General features: G+C 37.7%; 1 protein-coding gene across 1 annotated transcript; it reads left to right on the plus strand.

Annotated features, from left to right (window-relative positions):
* The first annotated feature begins 8,017 nt into the window (after positions 1 to 8,017).
* On the plus strand, positions 8,018 to 9,961 carry LOC149830973 (putative membrane metalloprotease ARASP2, chloroplastic). The gene has a single exon (XM_090013578.1). It carries the CDS (start codon positions 8,085 to 8,087, stop codon positions 9,450 to 9,452), a length of 1,368 nt encoding a protein of 455 aa, XP_089869704.1. The 5' UTR covers positions 8,018 to 8,084; the 3' UTR covers positions 9,453 to 9,961.
* The last annotated feature ends 10,147 nt before the right edge of the window (positions 9,962 to 20,108 follow it).

Raw genomic sequence — 20,108 nt, forward strand, 5'->3', positions numbered from 1 at the left:
GTCGCTAAATTTTAAAAAAAAATAAAAAAATTGATCCCTGTCAGGCGGTATTCCGGCAGCAATAAGTCGGACTTATACCGCACCCGACAGGGATTTCACAAACTTGTATCGTCCTCCGTGAACCGGTGCTCTCCGGCATCGCCGTCCTCCGTGAACCGGCGTCGCCTTCCTCCAACAATCGCTCAGCCTCGTCGCCATCCACCGTGAAACGGCGTCCTCCGAACTCGTCGCCGTCCTCCGTCGTCACCGTTGCTGTCCTCCGATGTCGTCACCGTCGCCGTCCTCCGACGTCGTCACCGTCCTCTGGTGTCGCCGTCCTCCGTGAAACGGCGTCCTCCGAAGTCATCGCCGTCCTCCGGCGTCGCCGTCCTCCATGAAACTATGTCCTTCGAAGTCGGCGCCGTCCTCCATCGTCGCTGTCCTCCGTCGTCGTCGTCCTCCATCGTCGCTGTCCTCCGTCGTCGTCGTCCTCCATCGTCGTCGTCCTCCGTCGTCGCCGTCCTCCGTCGTCGCTGTCCTCCGTCGTTGCCATCCTCCGTCGTCGTCCGCCGGCGTCGCCGTCCTCCAACAAGCCGTCATGCTCTCCAATGCGCTCTTCGACGGGGAGAGAGCGGTTTAAATCGCGCGGTCGATTTAAATTTCGAACAAGGATAGAGGGAAAATTTCGCGCTCGGTTTAAATCGAAAATTAGCGAGGGATTTAGCAAGGGAATTTTTCCGTTGCTAATCCGTCGCTAATTAGCGACGGAAAAATTCCCTCGCTAAAATGATTTTCTTGTATTGAGAATTAGCGACGAAAAATTGTTGTCGTTAATTTATCGCTAATTAGCGATGGATTAGCTATGAAACAACCTTCATCGCTAATCCGTTGCTAATTAGCGACGGATTCATGAAAAAAGTTTTCTCTAGCTAATTTGTCGCTAATTTGCGACGGAAAAAATTCGTCGCAAATTTCCGTCGCTAATTAACAATTTTCTTGTAGTGTCAGAACCAGGTCTGATTTCACCTGGATCCGAACCAAACCCAACCCGTTGACACCCTACCAACACCACACCTTAGAAAGTCTATCTTTTTTGCTTTGCTTATATCCGAAGCATTTGTTTTATAAAGCTTGTACAATGAATCATTTTTTTCCCTTCAATTATAAGCTTTTTTTTCTTTCTTTCTTTTTTACCATTTCTCTTCATACATTTCAACTTGGCAGACGAGGGATTTAGGGCTTAGGATATAAAGTGGCGCCTTCTTATCTACTAGTAAGAGATGCTGCTCCAAGTAACATTTCAATACTTAGGTTCTTAGGTTTGAGTTCTAGACTTGTATTATAAATGGCCGTTAGCATTACTAGTTACTTAAATTTGTTTGGCAACAATAGGGTCTTCTTGTGCTTGACTGGTATCGTTTGGTAGAAAGAAGACAGAAATAAAGGCCCTCATTTACGCTTTGTTCAGGTATTCATGGAAAAAGACTGTAAGATGAGTCAGATATTCCTTGTATAGATATTTATAAAAGTTGTTACCTTTGGTAAGAGTAGAACCAAATGCATTTAATTTCCTTGTTATCATAATCTTTCTTTTTGGCTCTCTTCATTCCAAAAAAAAACTTTTTTTACTCTCTCTCTCTCTCTCTCTCTCTCTCTGAGATACGTGTACGAAGGACTTTGCTTCATGCATACATCAAATGCTCTAAATATTATTATTTCAGGAACTGTGGTGGTATGAAAATTTTCAGTCATGCAAACTGGAAAAGCCAATGATAATCGACTGCATAATCTAGAAAATCCGACGGTCATGATTCTTCACCTTCATGTTGGTCTTGTAGCTGAACTGGAGTGCGTCTCTGTCAAGCTGGAACATTAGTTTTTGAAGGCTGATGGTCTAAATTAACTCACCCAATACAAACCATGTCATGTATGGAAAGTTATCTTTTTCACTTTCTCAACTAAATAGTTTCAATACAAAATGATTTTCATCACTACCAAAGGATGTTTTTACTTTTTCTGTGAAGTGGGCTCCGCCTTCCTGGCTAGGGCAACCATAGTTTGTCACTTGACATGGGATGATCATAGTTGATGCCCACTGCGGGCTTCTTTTAGTGCAAGGTCAAAGCTAAGTGTACTCCCCTGTGGGTAGAGGGGATCTCAAGAGTTTTACCAACCTGAGTTCTTCCAATATGTGGTCGGCGAAGGGGTGGTTTTCCCTTGGTTTAAAAAAAGGGTTTGTAGTTGTTTTTTCTTTTAGTTTCCTTCATTTTTCTTATTTTTTCTTTTCCTTTAGCTCTTTGTCCTTTTACCAATATCAATTGTTCAAGCATCATCCTTCAATTTAACATCCACAAGATTTGCCTGTGCCTTCATATATGATGACCTGAAAATGTGTCTTTTTTTCTAGTTCTAGGAATCAAGTGAAGGTCAATGATAGGTGTAGTTGGTGTCTTTAGTGGAACTATACTTTTTTCCTACAAGAGATAATGACCATGAAGAGGTCCCACACCATAATGGATTGATGCCAGACTGTTAACCAGCTTCACATGGATCTGAATCAATGCCAGATCCTGATCAATGATCTGTTGAAAATTGAATAGGCCCTACATTGTACAGGCTTGGCAGCATATTTCTTTTTCTAGAGATCCAACCTATCCCTAGAACAGGTTGCAAAAAAGTTACTTTTAAGTTCTGCCGTGGAAGAAAACAACTAATTATTGGCAGTGTGCAAGGATGACAGAAAAGGTGGGAACTATGTGCCCATGATACATAATTTAGAGAAAAAAAGCAGACCATGTTTGGAATTGGTTAAAGTTGATTCACGGGTTGAATCGCTTTCTCAATGTATCAGATTAGTTGAACTGAATCTAATCGATTGATTTAAATTTTTATCAATAAAAACCTAGTAAAAAAATCTAAGAATCATATGAAAATTTATAAACTGCCTCAACAATGAAAAAGAGATGATTAATGGAGGTAAATATGGCTTTTCTTATGGTTTTAATTACATAAAAATTTGTTTTGAGAAAATGAAGAAATAATTGATTTGTGGGTCTTTAGCTTTGTGAGGGTACGTACCTTGTATAGGGATCCTAAAAAAATAAGCTTGATGGCGTAAGGGCGTAAGCCAAAAAGGCTCAGAAAAAAATAACAAAACACAATATGCCATGGTTAATTAGGGAATTCCAAACTTTGAAACACACAATATGAGTCTGAGGCTAGGTGGGCTAAGTCTAGTTACATGGGGATTTTGGCAGAGTAAGAATGTAGCTAGGACATGAACTCTAAATGCTGGAATAGGAGGGATGACCCCTTATTTATTATTTTTTTAGTGGATCCAAACACATTTTCCAAGTGTTCAGGATATGTATTTTCAGATCCGTCTAAAGTTGACATGAAAGGCTCCTATTGGTCGACTTTCTAGGTGGCTCAACATGATTGGTCCTAGCAGGTAGTTTAGGATTTGAAAATATTCCTATTTCGATATGAAAAGAGGTTAAGATAATGGCTTAGACGATTTCTCCAACTGGTGTGCTTCACAAAGTCAGTGAAAGATGCTGACGACATATGGTGGTGACAACACATAGTGCTAATGACACATGAAAAAAATGCTTACAACAATCCTAAACATGCTAACAACATTCTCATTGTCGTCAGCATTTTTTTAATGACAATCTCTATTGTCGTTAGAAAACTGGCCAGAACAAGCTCGACATGTTAACTTATTTCAGTCATAACTTTCTATTAGGATATCAGATTGAAGCAAGGTTTAGAGCGTTGAAAATATGATATCCACAATATTAATTAATATTTTAAGATAAAAATCAAATTTGATCATTTTGGTAGTAAAAATGTATTAAAAGTAGGTCCTACTTGAAAAATAAGATTTTTAATAAATAAGACACCTTGTTTTGGTCATAATTTTCTACTCTAATTTTGTATTGACTTGATTTTTGTCTTTTTTGAAAACTAAGATCCTCTTGTTTAATTGATATTTTGGATAAAAATCTTGAGGGTGTCGTTTTAGAGGCAAAAAGTAAAGTTGAAGTTCACAAAACTTTGAAATTGGCCAAAAATACTAGATTTTAGACTTGATTCATGATATGAAATTACTCTATCAATATTGTGGTGTCTATAGCGACTAAAGCCTAACCCACCGCTCGATAAGGTCAATTTTTTTTTTATCATTTCATTGAAGAGGATGAAGACATGATAAATTGTTCTTATATATATATATATATATATATATATATATATATATATATATGTGTGTGTGTGTGTGTGTGTGTGTGTGTGTGTGTGTGCCTCAGTGCAAGTTGCTTTTACTCAATCAAACCCTTTTGATGTGTTCATCAGATTCAATTTGTTAGAGATACCCTTGGACCACGTTATTTTGCCAAAAAAATAAGCTTTTTCAAGTTAGAAAAAATTGGTGCATTTTTTATGAAAATTTATTTTTGAAACACTACAAAAAAAATCTATATGCACCCTGAGATTCTGGTGATTTGAAAGTCAATCCCAATCAAACAATCCATGTAGATCATACCAATAAGGTTAGATTTACCTAAAAGAACACAAGGAATAAGATATTTCTCATTTGAACTCATTGATATTATGTGCATCCCCACCATAGACCTATATAGAAATGTGAGAACTACAACATGAACTAGGCATTGAGAACATTTTTTTGTAAGTCTGACTTTGTAGGTGTCTTCAGTATGATAAATTTGCTAGGAATCAACTAATGGATCATGTATTTTTGATAAAAAAATTTAATTTTTAGATACTTGAATAGTTTAAAAAAATTGAGCCATTTATTTCAAGCCTTAAAAAATCTCATTTATGCATTATAATTGGATTATTCAAGAGCTGGTTCTTATAAAACCGAGCTTGTAGATCACATCCTATGATCAGATTTAAGTGAAAAGAATAAAAGACAGTGAAAAACTCAGTTTACATAGTAGTTCTTATATTTTAGTTGCCCATATATATATATATATATGTGTGTGTGTGTGTGTGTCTACAGTACGTAGTATCTAGAAAATCACACCTGCAAGTAATATCTACTCTATCTGACTTCATAAATGTACTTTGCATGTTTTGTTTGCTAGGACGCTGTTAATCATATATTTTTACATAAAGATATAACTTTTTAATCTTATTAAGTTTAATAGAATCATGTTTTTATGACCTATGTGTCAGATTTTATGAGGGTTGAAAAAATCACGGACCTATAAGATACCAAATTTTCAAACTTCAAGGAAACATATTTTTACGTTACAGAACTATGATCCAAGAGTTGATTCATTCTATTTTGACCATGTTGAACGCATCTAGGACTCTAGGAGGTCAGATTTGGTCAAAACAACTTCCCCCCATCAGTTCCTTACCCAAGGAGCATAACAAATGCTATCCCATATATATATATATATATATATATATATATATATATATATATATATATATATATATATATATATATATATATATATATATATATATATATATATATATATATATATATATATAGTGTGTGTGTGTGTATATTGTACCAATGAGTTGAAACTCATTGGTGCAAGTTCTTTTGACTCAATTTCACCGCCTTGAAGTGTTCATCATTAATTTGCTAGAAAAACAACCCTTGGATCATGTTTTTTTAAACAAAAAAATAACATTTTTTAAGTCATGAAAATTTAGTGCATTTATGGCCGTTGTTTTTTGAATCACAAAAAACAAAAAACAACCCTTGGATCATGTTTTTTGAGCTGAGCTTGCATGTGTTCAACCTCCGCTCCAGCTGGGAGCCAAGCTTGAACATTATTGCCCGGCTCCGCTTGACCGTTATTCAAAAAGAAAATTGCTATGACAGTCTCTGTTTTGAGATTAATATGACCCAAAAAATTTAGTTATAGTAAAATCTTGATACATTAATTAAGAGAGAGAAAACTCAGACATAAAATTCGAAGTCAGAACCTCTTGAGTAGAAACCAACGCCCTAATCACTACAAAGATTACAACTTTCTTGGTTTACTTTGCATATATATATTCTTATGCGAGTCTTATCGAGCTGAACAACTTGATCAAGCTCGGCTCGTTTATCCATATATATTCTTATGCGACCCGACTAAACCCCATCTTGATAGACCCCGGATTCACGTTGGATGTGAAATCTTGTCCCCATCTCAAAATGGATCAGTTTTTGGTACAAAATATAGACCCAAACTTTTTTGTATCTGATAGGCTTTTATGCCCGACCAAAACAATTTCATGTATTTTGTATCTGAACCATTCAAATCCAAGCCTGGTTTGCACTCAAACCCGTTTCACACACAGCAAATATGGTCATATTGTATATAACCAAATTATTAGTTATATTTCATCACGTTTTTACTTGGTGGAGGTAGTGATGTAAATGGTCCGGATTCAGATCAGATGTGGCCAATATGACTAATCAGATTTTGGGCTAAACGGATTCAAATTTGGATTCATTTTTGAATGGTGAAAAGTTCATATCAGATCCGCTTTTTACATGTAAATGGATTCAGATGCCTGCCAAATGCAGATCTTTGTTGAATTCAGTTGCAAAAATTCAAAATCATATCTGCATCTATTTTTGAATTGAGATATTGAGAGAGATCAAGAATTCTCGCTATTTCTTAAATTCATGAACCAAATTCGATTCAGTGGTGTCTTTCACTCATATTTTTTTTTCACCAAAAATGTTTTGTGAAACTCCTTGACTCCCAAACTTAGTGTCCTGCTTACAAGTGACTCACAGGATTCAACAATCAATCCATATTTCACAATCAAAGGTGTAGTACTGTTTATACCAGCGGTCCTTATTATAATATGTTCAACAGAAAAAAATCTTTATTTGATGGGCCTTCTTCATATACCTATGAATTTGCATCCGATTATAATCTGATACGGTTTTGGCTTACCAAATGCAACTAAACCGAATTTAATTCAGTGGGTATGGGATAAAATCACACTCTTGACATCCTAGATGGTGGTGTATGCATGTGTACCTCTCTCACGTATCCTAAGTGTAATGCACGAGCAAGGTGCGGTGTGGGGATGGAATAAAAAGGGTGATGGGTTATATAATCCAAAATTGACAAATGCTAGTTCTTGTTATGGCTGGTAAACTAGCCTAATGAACCAAACAGAGGGTGTTCAAGCTCTGCCCATTTCAGTGGTGAGCCAAGCCGAGCTCTGGCTGTTAATTGAGTCAAGCTTGAACTGGCTCATTTACAAGAAAATACACTTTTCAGAATAAAAAATAATAGAATTTAAACTACAAATCTATTGAGTGAAGCTCAATTTGGTTTATTAACAAAAAAGTTGCATTATTTCAAACTTGTATGCTATATGAAATGGGTTTACGGTGGTTTGGACATATTCGGAAGGCCTAATGATGCTCTAGTTAGAAAGATAGAGAAATGGGAAAATATATTAGTTAAAAAAAGTCGGGTGATAAGAAAGGATATGAATAATTTGAACCTCACCGAAGACATGGCATTGGATAGAAATGAATGGAGGAGAAGGATTCATATGGAAGACCCATAATGATTTTCTTTGTTGGTTCATATCGCCGACCCAATTGTTTTGGGATGAAGGCGTAGTTGTTGTTGTTGTAGTCAACAATGCTATATGAATCGAGCCGAGCTGCAAATAAACTCTTTATGCAAGCTGAGCCACGGGCAGTTCGTCTTAGTTTCCAGCCTTGGTTCTGTTAACATGTTCAAACTACAAAAACATAACCATTTGTTTCATAATATATGATATTAAGTTATCGGGTACGCAAGTTTCATGAATACCCATAGGCCGAAGAGGTACAGAGACTGTTTGATAAGTGATGGGGATCTTTCCAAATTTTGTCCAAGGGAATCTCATTAGAGATGAAACTTTCTGAGTCCTCTCTCTGGAGAGTATCCGGACAATCACCCATCTTTTGTGATCCACATAATATCTAAACCCCCATCCTCCCTATCTACATTTCAAACTTCAAAATCACTCTTAGAGCAAATTCACACCACCCATCTCTCTCTCTCTCTCTCTCTCTCTCTCTCTCTCTCTCTCTCTCTCTCAACCGTTTGCAGGAAATGCTAAACGTTCATTCAGCAACTTCAGGCAATGCTTTTCTGAGATTGGGCCCTGCAAATTCTCCATCATCCATTTGGCCTCTACAGCCCAAATCTCAGCTCAACAGGACACTACCCATTTGCTTTTCCTGCCTGAAAAAGCATATCTGCCACCAAAGACTGTTCCACTGGAGGAGGCTAGACAGTGTTTCAAGAAATGGGTATCCATTATTTCATCAGAGAAGGGGGCTAAAACCCTCTTCAGCAATCCCTGGTTTTGGCCTAGGCAACTTGGAAGGACCTCAATCCGTGCTTGAAGCAGTTGCAGTCCTGACCGCGATCATCGTTGTCCACGAAAGCGGCCATTTCCTGGCCGCCTGCCTTCAAGGAATCCATGTGAGTAAATTTGCGGTTGGTTTTGGTCCAATTCTAGCAAAATTTAATGCGAAGAATATTGAATACTCCATTAGAGCATTTCCTCTTGGTGGGTTCGTGGGGTTTCCTGATAACGATCCCGAGAGTGATATACCGGTAGATGATGAGAATCTGTTGAAGAACAGGCCTATTTTTGATAGAGTTCTGGTTATTTCTGCTGGGGTTATTGCAAACATTGTTTTTGCTTATCTGATCATATTTGTTCAAGTTTTATCTGTTGGGCTTCCTACTCAAGAGGCCTTGCCTGGGGTGCTTGTGCCGGAAGTTCGGGCTGCTTCCGCCGCTTCGCGATACGGGTTGCAGTCTGGAGATGTAATTCTGGGTGTTAATGGAAGGCTATTGCCCAGAAGTGGTACCTCTGTTTTTGAACTTGTTGATATAATTAAGAAGAACCCAAGCGGGATTGTGTCCTTCAGTGTGGAGAGAGGGAACCAATCATTAGAAATCGATGTTGTTCCAGATTTGAATTCAGACGGGACCGGCAAGATCGGCGTTCAGTTGTCACCGCATGTTTTGGTTTCAAAAGTGAAACCGAACAATCTTGCACAAGCTGTAGTCTATGCTGGAAAGGAGTTTTGGGGGCTTTCTTTCAATGTCTTGGACAGTTTGAAACAGACATTTTTCAATTTTTCTCAGTCTGCAAGTAAGGTTTCAGGCCCCATCGCGATCATTGCTGTTGGAGCAGAGGTAGCAAGATCTAGCACTGATGGACTATATCAATTCGCTGCTGTCCTAAATCTCAATCTTGCTGTGATTAATCTACTGCCACTTCCTGCTCTTGATGGAGGGTCTTTGCTTCTGCTTCTGATAGAGGCTGCCAGAGGAGGGAGAAAGATACCTCAAGAACTGGAGCAAGGAATTATGTCTTCTGGGATTCTGATTGTTCTTACACTTGGGATGTTCCTTATTGTTCGCGATACACTTAATCTTGATTTTATCAGAGAAATGTTGTGACAGAGGAAACAGGGGTGGATACAGAAGCTGGAGACAGCTAAAGATATCGTCATAATGTACAGTTTATTTGAAAGTATGTATACATGCCATGATCCTGATGGAACAGATATGGAGGCAAGCTGAGTGTGCACCATCTTATATTTTTCACAATTTAGTTCCTGCAAGTGTCTCCTTGATTGGCAGGATATGGCTTCATCCTATTCACAGTTCTATTTTTAGCTTTGTTCCTTTTGATAAGCAGTGATTTTTCTTCCAAACGACATTGTAAGTCTAACGGATGGCCCTGGTGGAGATGGCTTATTTGTCTTTCCTCCACCTGTACCTTGTAGCATTGGTTATCACCAGGGCATGGGTTGAAATTTAAACTAAGTACTGTGTAGTATTAGTGGGAACAATATGCTTAGCAATGAAGAACAGCTGTAGATTAGAATTTCTGCTTGTAGGGGCGAGTTACTTTTCAAAACGTCCTTGATATCTTGAAGTTTATGAAATTGCAATTGAACTGGGTGATGCAGGATGTTGCTTTACAGTTACACGGTTACTAAGTTTTCTGCACATTGAAGTGGTGGTGCTTATTGCTTTGCTCGCTGTTAGTTCTGCCCTTTTCTCAAGGTTCTAGCCACTGATGCCTGCTATTATGTTTTTTTTTAGTTGAAAGGTTCTGGTAGGTTTCTGCTAACAGTTAGAGTATGTCTTGCTCTTAATTGCTGTTATTTTTGTTGTTGTTGTTGTTGTTGGTGGTGGTGGTGGTTTCTTTCCTTATCTTTCTTGAGGTTTCTATGTTGTGAGTCATTTTTTCTTTGGGCATTATCATGCTAAATTGATCATACTATATTATATTTAATCACTCTGTGATATAATCTTATTTTGCTGATTTTTTGTGTATCTGCGATACTGAACTTGTTTTGTGCATCTTTAGTTATGAGTTATTATGTAGTTGCTTCATAGAATTTTGGTTATTCTCTTTAAATGGTTCCCTACTTGAATTTTGATGTTTTGTCATATTGATTGAGATTTCTAGTTGACTGGTCAATCAGATTGGCATATCATCAATATTTAAGAAAGAAAAACTTCAACCAAGCCACTTTATAGTCATCTTAAAGCTCATGAGCGTTTAGTGATTCAGTAGAAAAATTAATCGGATGACACAGGACAGAAGGCTGATTGGTATGTAATTTGCAAATGATGCCTTTTGTTCAGATATGCCCAAAGTGTTTGTGTGCTTAAATGGTTTTCTGTTAGAACAATAAGTGTTCAATTTGTTTATGGATGCTCTTGATATGTCAATAAAGCTGGCAAAAATAGAAGTAGAACACAATAAAAAAGGGAATTGATATCCTACAGAAGTTTCTAATCACACCCTTTGTGTTTCAAAAGTAATGCTCTAGGCAACAGCGATTAGTTTCTTGTATTCAACCTGAGTACATGCTTACTAAACCATGGTTTAGAATCTTATGATGCATTTGGTAGCAGATCTTTTTAGTTTCCCTTTTTTCCTTTTGCCAAATTGAAGATTTGAGAAATTTGGAGAATACTGGCAACTTCTGAATGATGACATCAAAGCAACACAAAATAGTGAAACGAACTGTTAAAATGTAAACTGCAATATATATATATATATATATATATATATATATTATTTAATATTATTATATTTTCTTTTATTATTTTCTTTTTCTATTTTTTTTATTTTCTTTTTTAGCATCTAGTTCAATAGAAACTAGATATTTTGATCCAGTCAAGTTCCTGTTGGAACTTGACTGTGCAAGTAGCTGTTGGACTGTAGTCCAACAGCTATATTAAGAGACGTTGGAATCCAACGTCTCTTTTTGGAGAGCTCAAAATGAGCTCTCCTCTCTCTCCCATTGTTTTGTATATATAGGGGTGAACCCCTTCAATGTAAATAACCATGCTTCTTAAGCATTTTGTTCATGAATAAAGTATTATTTATTTTTCAAGTGTTCTTCCCTTTCAAGGGTCATGCTTGTAGTGTCTCCAATAGACACTTGTTTGTGAGTTATTTGTGCATTTGTTGAAGACCACCATTTCATTACAAGCACCTCCAATTTATTGACTGCTTTTTTCAATGAAAAGTTGCAAACTTGAATTTCTGGCTTGCAGTCTTTAGAAATTTATCTAGAGTCACAAAACATTGGCAGAATCAGAAACTGACATCCTTTGCATAGATATCTTGTGCAAAAGGGACCTATATATGATAAACTCTTGTTAGTTATTTATGTCTAAATGTAGAATGAGAAACTGCAAAACATTCATGATATAATTTTGATAGTAGAAACTAGATGGAACTTTTCATTCTGCTTACTATGTGTATCATGGAGATCACTAATTATATCAATTCTTACTCTGTTGCATATCCTTTTACATGAGCATAAGTTTTTTTCTTTTGGGTCCACAACTAGCACCAACTTACAAGTGTAATTTAATGTATTTTTCATTGCATGAAGTCAATCCATGTTAGAAATTGCAGTTTTTTTATATCGAATTTGTCCTCCGGAGACCAAGAACTTTTATCACCTTGCGAGCACCTTAAGGTGTTATGTAAAATTGGTTTTGTGTCATCCCCAAGTTTAGCATGCCCAGTACATTCAAGTAACATTTTACATGATCTCTTCATTTGTATTGCATGCTACGCTTCCAAACTGCTTAAATCAATTGCTTATTCTTTAGTGTATCAATAAATTTTCAGTATCACACATTATTTTTGAGTGATAATAATTTATGCAAATTTCAAACTTGACCTGTGTGATGACTTGTACACCTTCTAGGTTTCTATCCGGCAGTTTCATACATGTAATGCATTTGGGCTTGTACTGTTACACATGAAGGTGACATTTCTCCTTTAAATCTAAGGAATTTTATATTTATTGGAAGTCTTAGAGCCCCTTTTGAGGAAAGTATTTTCTGAGCAGATAAGCATTGAAAAGCCCCCATTAGAAATAGCCACATTATTTGCATTGCCAGATGCATCTGGAAGAGTATTTCCTCGAATAGCTTTATCTTTACTTAGCTTTGATTAAAAATTACCTTGGCATTTAATTCTAGGACCAAAATATTACCTGATCCATTGAATATTCCTGCACTATGGGTTGTTGTTTCACTACTGAATATCTGGAAAACATTTTACCTTTTTCTTGCTTTCCTATTTGTTGCTAAGGATGAATTGGTAGAGATGCAAGCATGAAAGATAAAATCTAGATACAATAAAGAAAAAGGAAGATATCAATTGAGGGTGGTGAAGTTAATTTAATACAAGATTGCTTAACATAAGTAAACCATAATTGATTAACCTACAAATTTATGATTAAATTTTAAAAAACAAAAAGTGTGTGGCGATCAAACAAAATAGTTGGATGGTTATGTAGCACTATCATAATTGAGGGGTCAAGGGTTCAAATCCCATGGGGCCCATACTCCAGCTTGACTATCAAATTTATATATACATATATAAGTGTGTGCATTGTCTATAAGGAATAAAGTCAAATTGTGTGTTTTCTTTCTATGGAGGAACTGCTATTTGGTCTGTACAATGATGATATGGAGATGTTGGGGTTTTTCCAGTAGATTCCTTGTGATACCAATGAATATGATCTTGTTATGATGAACAAAGCTCTGTATTCTTTTGGACACGCGTGTGCATGTATGGTGTGCCTGTATGTATGTGCACACGTGTGCAAATATGAATTTTCTTCTGAGGACATGTCTTGGATCAAAGAGTTAAGGTTGCACATGTTGTTCTAGTATGTTGATCAAACATTACACAGTACAAGTGATGGCTCTTAGGCAGATGCTCTTCAAGAAATCTATTTGATCTTATAGCTTTTCCTTTCTTGAATCAGCAAGTGTTCCTAGGAATTACTTAATTTCTTGATATATAGATTCATGGAATTTAAATCATAAAGATGATGTGGAGACATTGTACTCATTATCAATCATTCAATCCCTTAATAATACTTGGATAGCTACAGTTTGCAAAAATTGTTTTATCAAACATGTAATAATTGTATATTTTATCTAATTTTTTTATATTCGTATATTTATATTTTATCTGTTGATGTGGAAGTATTTGATGATTGTTTCATTTGTTTGTCTTTGCATTTCTCTTGGCCTTTTATCCATTTATATTCTTGATCTACTCTTTTTAGAGTGCATTTTGTCTTCTACGAGTTTTTCACACATCACTGTAGTGGTTTACATAGAAGTCTATGGTTTTTGAGTTATTCTATGTGAGTTCATACGCATTTTATGTAGAAGTCAATTTTTTTTCATATGTTCACGTAGATGTATGCAAAACTCAGTTATAGATTCAAATCAATTATTCATTTTGTTTTAGGACCAAAGGTTCTAGTATTTGAATCTTGAATTATAGAACCGAAATATATGTGTGATGTAAGCTCAGTCATATCACACATTCATATTGAGCTTATTGCTTGCTAGCCACTTTGCAACATTGTGTGTGTGTGTGTGTTTTGGTGCCAAAGCTGAGGTGACTGTTGGGGTTTGGTAGCATGTGTTCTGGTTGGGGTGCAAAGTGCAACAAAGTGCCTTGTGGAATAATGTTTCATATAATGTTGAAGGAAGAGTTATTGCTCAATTTTCTGTTTTATGGGTCACATGAACACCGGACTACTTCCAATTGCTGCAATAAACCTTTAATTAAACATGAACCTGGGTTATTTAAGGGCAGGGATCATTTCAAAAAGCACAAGATCTATGCTTTCATGGGTACAATGGTTTCAAAGTTTTGGCCGTGCTTGGTTCAAGTCCAATGCATATTGTTGGATATGAGTATCAAAAATCTAAATCTAGGACTATAACACCCCAATCTGGGACCTCGAGAGTTCAAGTTTGGTTAGTATTACTTCTCAGAGGGAAAGCATACGGAATTCACTTAGAGAAAACATGGCTAAAAATTTTTTCATTCTTTTTCCAAATAACTCTTCTTTCACAATGTTCATTATTGATAACAAAAAAAATAACAAATATATAAATATTCAATTGCAAAAAAAATAAAAACTACCATGAAATAAAACTAGTCGGTCACATCCTGCCTGTGTTAGTATGCTTGAAACCTACAGTTGTAATTAGGGGTGGCAAAATCTGACATGACCCGCCAATCCGCTTCTTAGGCGGGTTCGGGTTTGGCTCAAACGGGTTCGTATCGTAAATGGGTCGACCCGCCTAACTCGTTTATTAAACGGGTCGGGTTCGTGTTAGGGGTATGCCAACCTGGCTGACCCGTTTAATAAACGGGTTAGGCGGGCTGGTCAACCCGTTTACTCGAACCCGACCCGCCAACCCGTTTACCTGAATCCGACCCGCCAACCTGCCTGTTAACCCGTTTACCCGACCCGACCTGTTTATTAAACGGGTTAACCGTGTCGTGTTGGGTTACTCATTTAATAAATGGGTCGGGTTCGTGTTTGCCACAACTGACCCATTTAATAAACGGGTCGGGTTCGTGTTGAGGTATGCTGACCCGACCCGTCAACCAGACCCAATTGTCACCCCTAGTTTAATTATATAAGGAGGTAAGTCTATAATCCAGTAAGAAATAATTATAATTAAATAAACACTTTAACTTACAATTGTAGTGGGTTCCAAGCTCCTAGTCTGAGTTTAGTTATCGACATACAATACATGTTTATATGTTTTAATTATCCTCCTTTAACTCTCTCAAATACTCTATCACACCAACTAACATTAGGTTGACTATATCGGTCATAGTCGTCTATGAGTGTAACAACTCACATAGAACATCTTAATTTTACATGTTAGCAAGACAATTAATCATACACTCTCAGTGATCTCTAAACTACCCGACACTGCAGTGAAACAAAAAAGAGACTCCACCGGTAGCTAACCGGGAGGTCATGCTCAAGCTCAATCTCAATTTCGGCATAGTTCATGCTACATCTTAACCATGATGGTTCTCAACTATCTATGATCGTCTAGGGTATCAAACACAATGTGAGTATAACCCTAAGTCATAAACTAAGTTCAACATATTGAACCATATTTTTAAACTGTATTTCACTCGTTCTCTCACGAGTGATATTGTGAAATGATCATGGTTGATCACACTCTTTAATCTCATGATGACATTAAGGTTCACACTTATCTCATATTAAGCGTGTAACGATGTAAAGTCTCCACATCGTTAAATCACCGATGACACACTCTCCATGGTGGTTGCACTTTGACCACGGACCAGATAGCTCTTACCACAGATCACTACTTTCGAGATTTAAGAGGTTATGCATGATAATCTCAATATATCCATTCACATGACATGAATAGAATAAGAGACTCAAATTTAATCACAATTTCATCATGATGCATGTTATTTGCAATTTATCATTCAGATATGCTATCACAAAATAATTTTTTTCTATTATGCATGATATATCACGACTAACATGTGTATGTACTCACTTCATTGCAATAATTATATGCATGATCGTTTTATGTATATCATGCTCATACTCAAGATCTATCTTTCTAATCATGCTCATTACGAATGTTGGGCTCTGATCGAAATTGAGTCGCAAGATACTCTAGTAGTAGGATCGGATCATTACACAAGCATATTTGTATTAATATGCATAACCTCTTATATTATAACAAAATTATCAAAATACCCATCTCGACTTGACTCATCAAACTTCAATTTTTGTGCCCTTGATTTGACCAAAATTGGAAAACAAGTAGATTCTCCTCTACAATATTAGTTAAACGCACCAAACCTCACTCAATTTTGAGTTCAGAGTACAAAGTTATGCCCATTTTATCAAAACAGTTCTTGGGTACACATAAGGGCATTATGATCATTTTGATCATTATTCTCAAAATTCAAAAATAAATCACAAACTCGATTTAGATTCATTTATGATATGGATTTAAAATTATCTGATTGGATTCAAACCCATTTCTGATCTGGATCCAGAACTGGTCTATTCAGTTATGAGTTATATCTGAATTCAACTCTAATCTGGATCCAGAACTATCAGGTTGGATCTAGACCCAGTTCTGATCTAGATTTAGAATTGATCCGAACAAGATTCAAAACAATCAAACAGGTCTGATCGAGATCAAACCTGATCCGAACTGAGAACCAAGACCCAGTCAGACCCGACTTGCCGGTTCAGTCTCTCTGAGTCAGTCTGAACCGGTTTAGTTCAGTTTGAACTAGTTCAGTCTGAATAGGTTTGGTTCAAACTGATTCGATTCAAATCGATTCGGTTCAAACTGATTCATTCTGAACCTGGTTCAGTCTGAACCGGTTCGACACGAAAACCCCCTTTTTTTTACTCATCTGGTTCAATCTGGTTCTTTTTAAAGAACCCACGCAGATGCCCCCATTCATTTTTTTCAAATGTAAAGGGGTCGGCCCCTGCCAGCCCTCTCCCTCCTTCCTCCCTGTGACAGAGGGAGCTGGCCGACCGGTCCCCTCTCTCTCTCTCTGCTTTTGTTTTTTTTAGTGAAACGCCCTCTCTTTATCGCAAAAAGAAAGGAGAAAAAGAAGAAGGCGAGAACATCTTACTGGCGTCGCCGACAGTCCGATAAGTCGTCCTCTCTCTATAAACTGCTTTTTCTTTTTATTTTCTAGTCTTTCTCTCTCCTGTCGCTCTCTTGCTAGGTGGAGGAGGAGGTTGCATGAGGGATTTTATAGCTCTCATGCGTGAGGGGGATGGTCATCTCTCAGAGCGCGTTTGTGTCACGGGCAGGGGCTCTGCGCATCGTCCAGTGCATACCCATTGTCCCCAGAAACGAAGTCCGACAGTCGGACTTCATTTCTGCTGAAAGGGTCGCCCTCCCTCTGAAAAACGAGACTCTTTCCACGCAGAAAAGAAATCCCGTGTTTCGACGGGACGCTGTGGGTACCGCACAAACGCATGGGGCCCCGTGTGCTTCATTGGAATCCCACCACTTTTTGCAGCACGCAAATGTGCCCTCAAGCTGGTGGCCAAAAGTTTCCTTTTTTTTCATGTATTCTAACTTATTACCATAAGGTTAAAGGGGTTTTGAATAAACCATTCATCATAAAAGTAGGAGTAATTAAAGTTTAATATATTTTAAAAGGTTAAATTCTTAATGTTAGATAGTAATCACGCGCTGATGAATCAAGTGATCACTTGTTTAGTAAATGCCCTGCATTCGTTTGGCTTCTCTCCCAAGGCCTGGCCAATGCTGCCTACTCTGCCACGATCTACAGACAATATCAGATCCCTTCTCCTTACTACTCCCTTGCTCCAGCGCCAAAAAGAAGGCTAAATGGATCTGGAGATGGTGGCTTATATCAGCATGTTTGTACTTATGGAAGGAAACAAACAGTAGAGTTTTCAAGGGGAAGATAGCAGGCCTCCAACATATTCACTATATATGTCCTGGCCTCGCCAAGTCTAAATGGCCAGACGAGGACCTGCATTGGTGGAAACCACTGAGTTAGCAATCTCTAGTTCTCTTTATTTGGCCTGTGGTTGCGTTTGTTTTCTTCACCTGTACATAAGCTCACTATCTGCTCTGTTTTGATTGCATGTCACTGTTCATTGCAATATAATTTACTTTCACAAAAAAATTCTTAATGTTTAGACATATGTGTATGTTAGGATTGGGGGTAAATTGTACGCATAGAGTAATAATGATTTTGGTATTTGCCTTTTTAAAAAAAGTATTGATTTTGATATTTATTGGTCCAGACATGAAGAGGTTACCAGTTAAACTATGTAGTAGGATTCTAGACTGAAAAGCATGTCAGCTGCTTTATGCAACATGCTAACAAGCATACACAAAGGCTCCACACACTTGGCCTGGTGGCTCAGCCTAAAGCCTTCAAGTTGAAGGATGTTGAGAGTTCGATACTAGGGATGGCAGTGGACCGAGAGAAAATGGGGCGCTGACCGGCTTCACCCCATTTGGAACGGGGATGGAGGAGGACATGAAACAGGGATGAAGGTTAAAATCAAAACCCATGCGGGATGGAGGCGGAGATGGACTTATGCTTTCCCCCACCCCGTCCCCGTTCCCGATCCCCGTTAGTAAAATAACTAAAATGCCTTTAGCGATGACAGTGGACTGGAGAGAAATGGGGTTCCGTCCCACCTCGCCTCGTTTGGACTGTGGATGGAGGACACGAAACGGAGATGGAGGCGGCGATGAAGGTTAAAATCAAAACCCAGATAGGGATTAAAGCGGGGATGGAGAGCAAAACTTTTAGACAGAAGGGGGGTGGAGACCTTGTCCCCCACCCAGGTCCACTGTCATCCCAAGAGTGTCATTTGCTGCAAGGCTGAAGCCGAGAGGAAACTGTCCTTGGTCGGAGCAGAGGACTCGTAGAGTTTTTACGTGCAGACACCGTAGCAGAGGAATTAGTCAATGTAGCACCTCTTGGCCCATAACGAGATATCCAAATAAAAAAAACTTGGGAGAAAAACGTCCTAATCAAACCGGTGCTTTCTCCCTTTCAAAAAATAAAAAGTAAAACCAAAAACGAACTTACAGGCCTTATTATTTCATTATCATTAGGGCTGTCAATGGATCGGGTGTACCCAGACCTAACTCGAACCAAACCCTATAGGGTCTGGGTATGGTGATAAATAAGAAAACCCGATTAAGATCTGGGTTCAGACCCGAAGGTCGGATTAATACATGGATGGACCTGGGTATAGTTTGTAAAATTTTATACCAGACTCAGACCCGAATTGAGTTCCAATTATGACCTGCAATTTTTAATGTAAAAATGATAAAAAAATATGGTTTTACTGGGTAGGGTCTAGGTCTGGTTCATGTAGTTCTTATCAGGTCCGGGTATGGTTTTCTTATAGTAGACCTGATTAGACTCAGGTCTGAACCTGATACCATACCCAGAAATTGGGTCCAAGTCTGGTTTCAGCTGGGTCTGAACCAAACCTGATCCCTTGACACCCTTAATTATCAGGAATTGCATACTTTATGCTTGAGTCAAGTTCACATCATATTAACTTGGACCGTATGGTTTGGTGGTTGAGAGTGCCTTTCAAATTACCAGCATGAAAGGGAAACATGGTAATGCTCTTATTCGATCCAAAAAGTCGGATCCAAACTCATATGTGTCTGATACTTGATTTGCATCCCTAGTTCTTACAATTTAAAAACTTCAACACGATTATAATGCCTTTTGAAAGTGGGATTTAATTTCTCAAGTTCTTGTGATTATAAATCACAGGCACACAACTTTCACAGACCACCCACAAACATGTGAAAGTTGAATCACAGACCGAGGAATCATAGTTGTGATTCTACACACCTAACATATGAAAGATGATCACAAGTTTGAACCTATGAGGCTGTGACCAAGAATTTTATTTTTTTTAAGAAAGGATATATTAATATAAATAAAAGCTAGTACAAATATACAGCAAAAAGAAGCAGAATACATTCAAGAGAAAAAAAGCCAGCCAGACATAACCAATTGAGTCTGTCTCAGAATACCCTCCCTAGAGAGCAAGTGGGATGCACATGACCAAATTTTTTGGGTGATTCTATCCTCTACCATGCTTCAATGTGATTTTCTAGAGACCCTCAAATGGAGCAGTAGGGCTAAATACTTCATTGGAAGAGTTCTTGCATCACAATATTGAAGGCCAACCATTGAGTTGT

This window comes from Nuphar pumila, chromosome 7 (genome assembly GCF_984573655.1).
Source record: "Nuphar pumila chromosome 7, dmNupPumi1.hap1.1, whole genome shotgun sequence".
Lineage (NCBI taxonomy): Eukaryota > Viridiplantae > Streptophyta > Magnoliopsida > Nymphaeales > Nymphaeaceae > Nuphar > Nuphar pumila.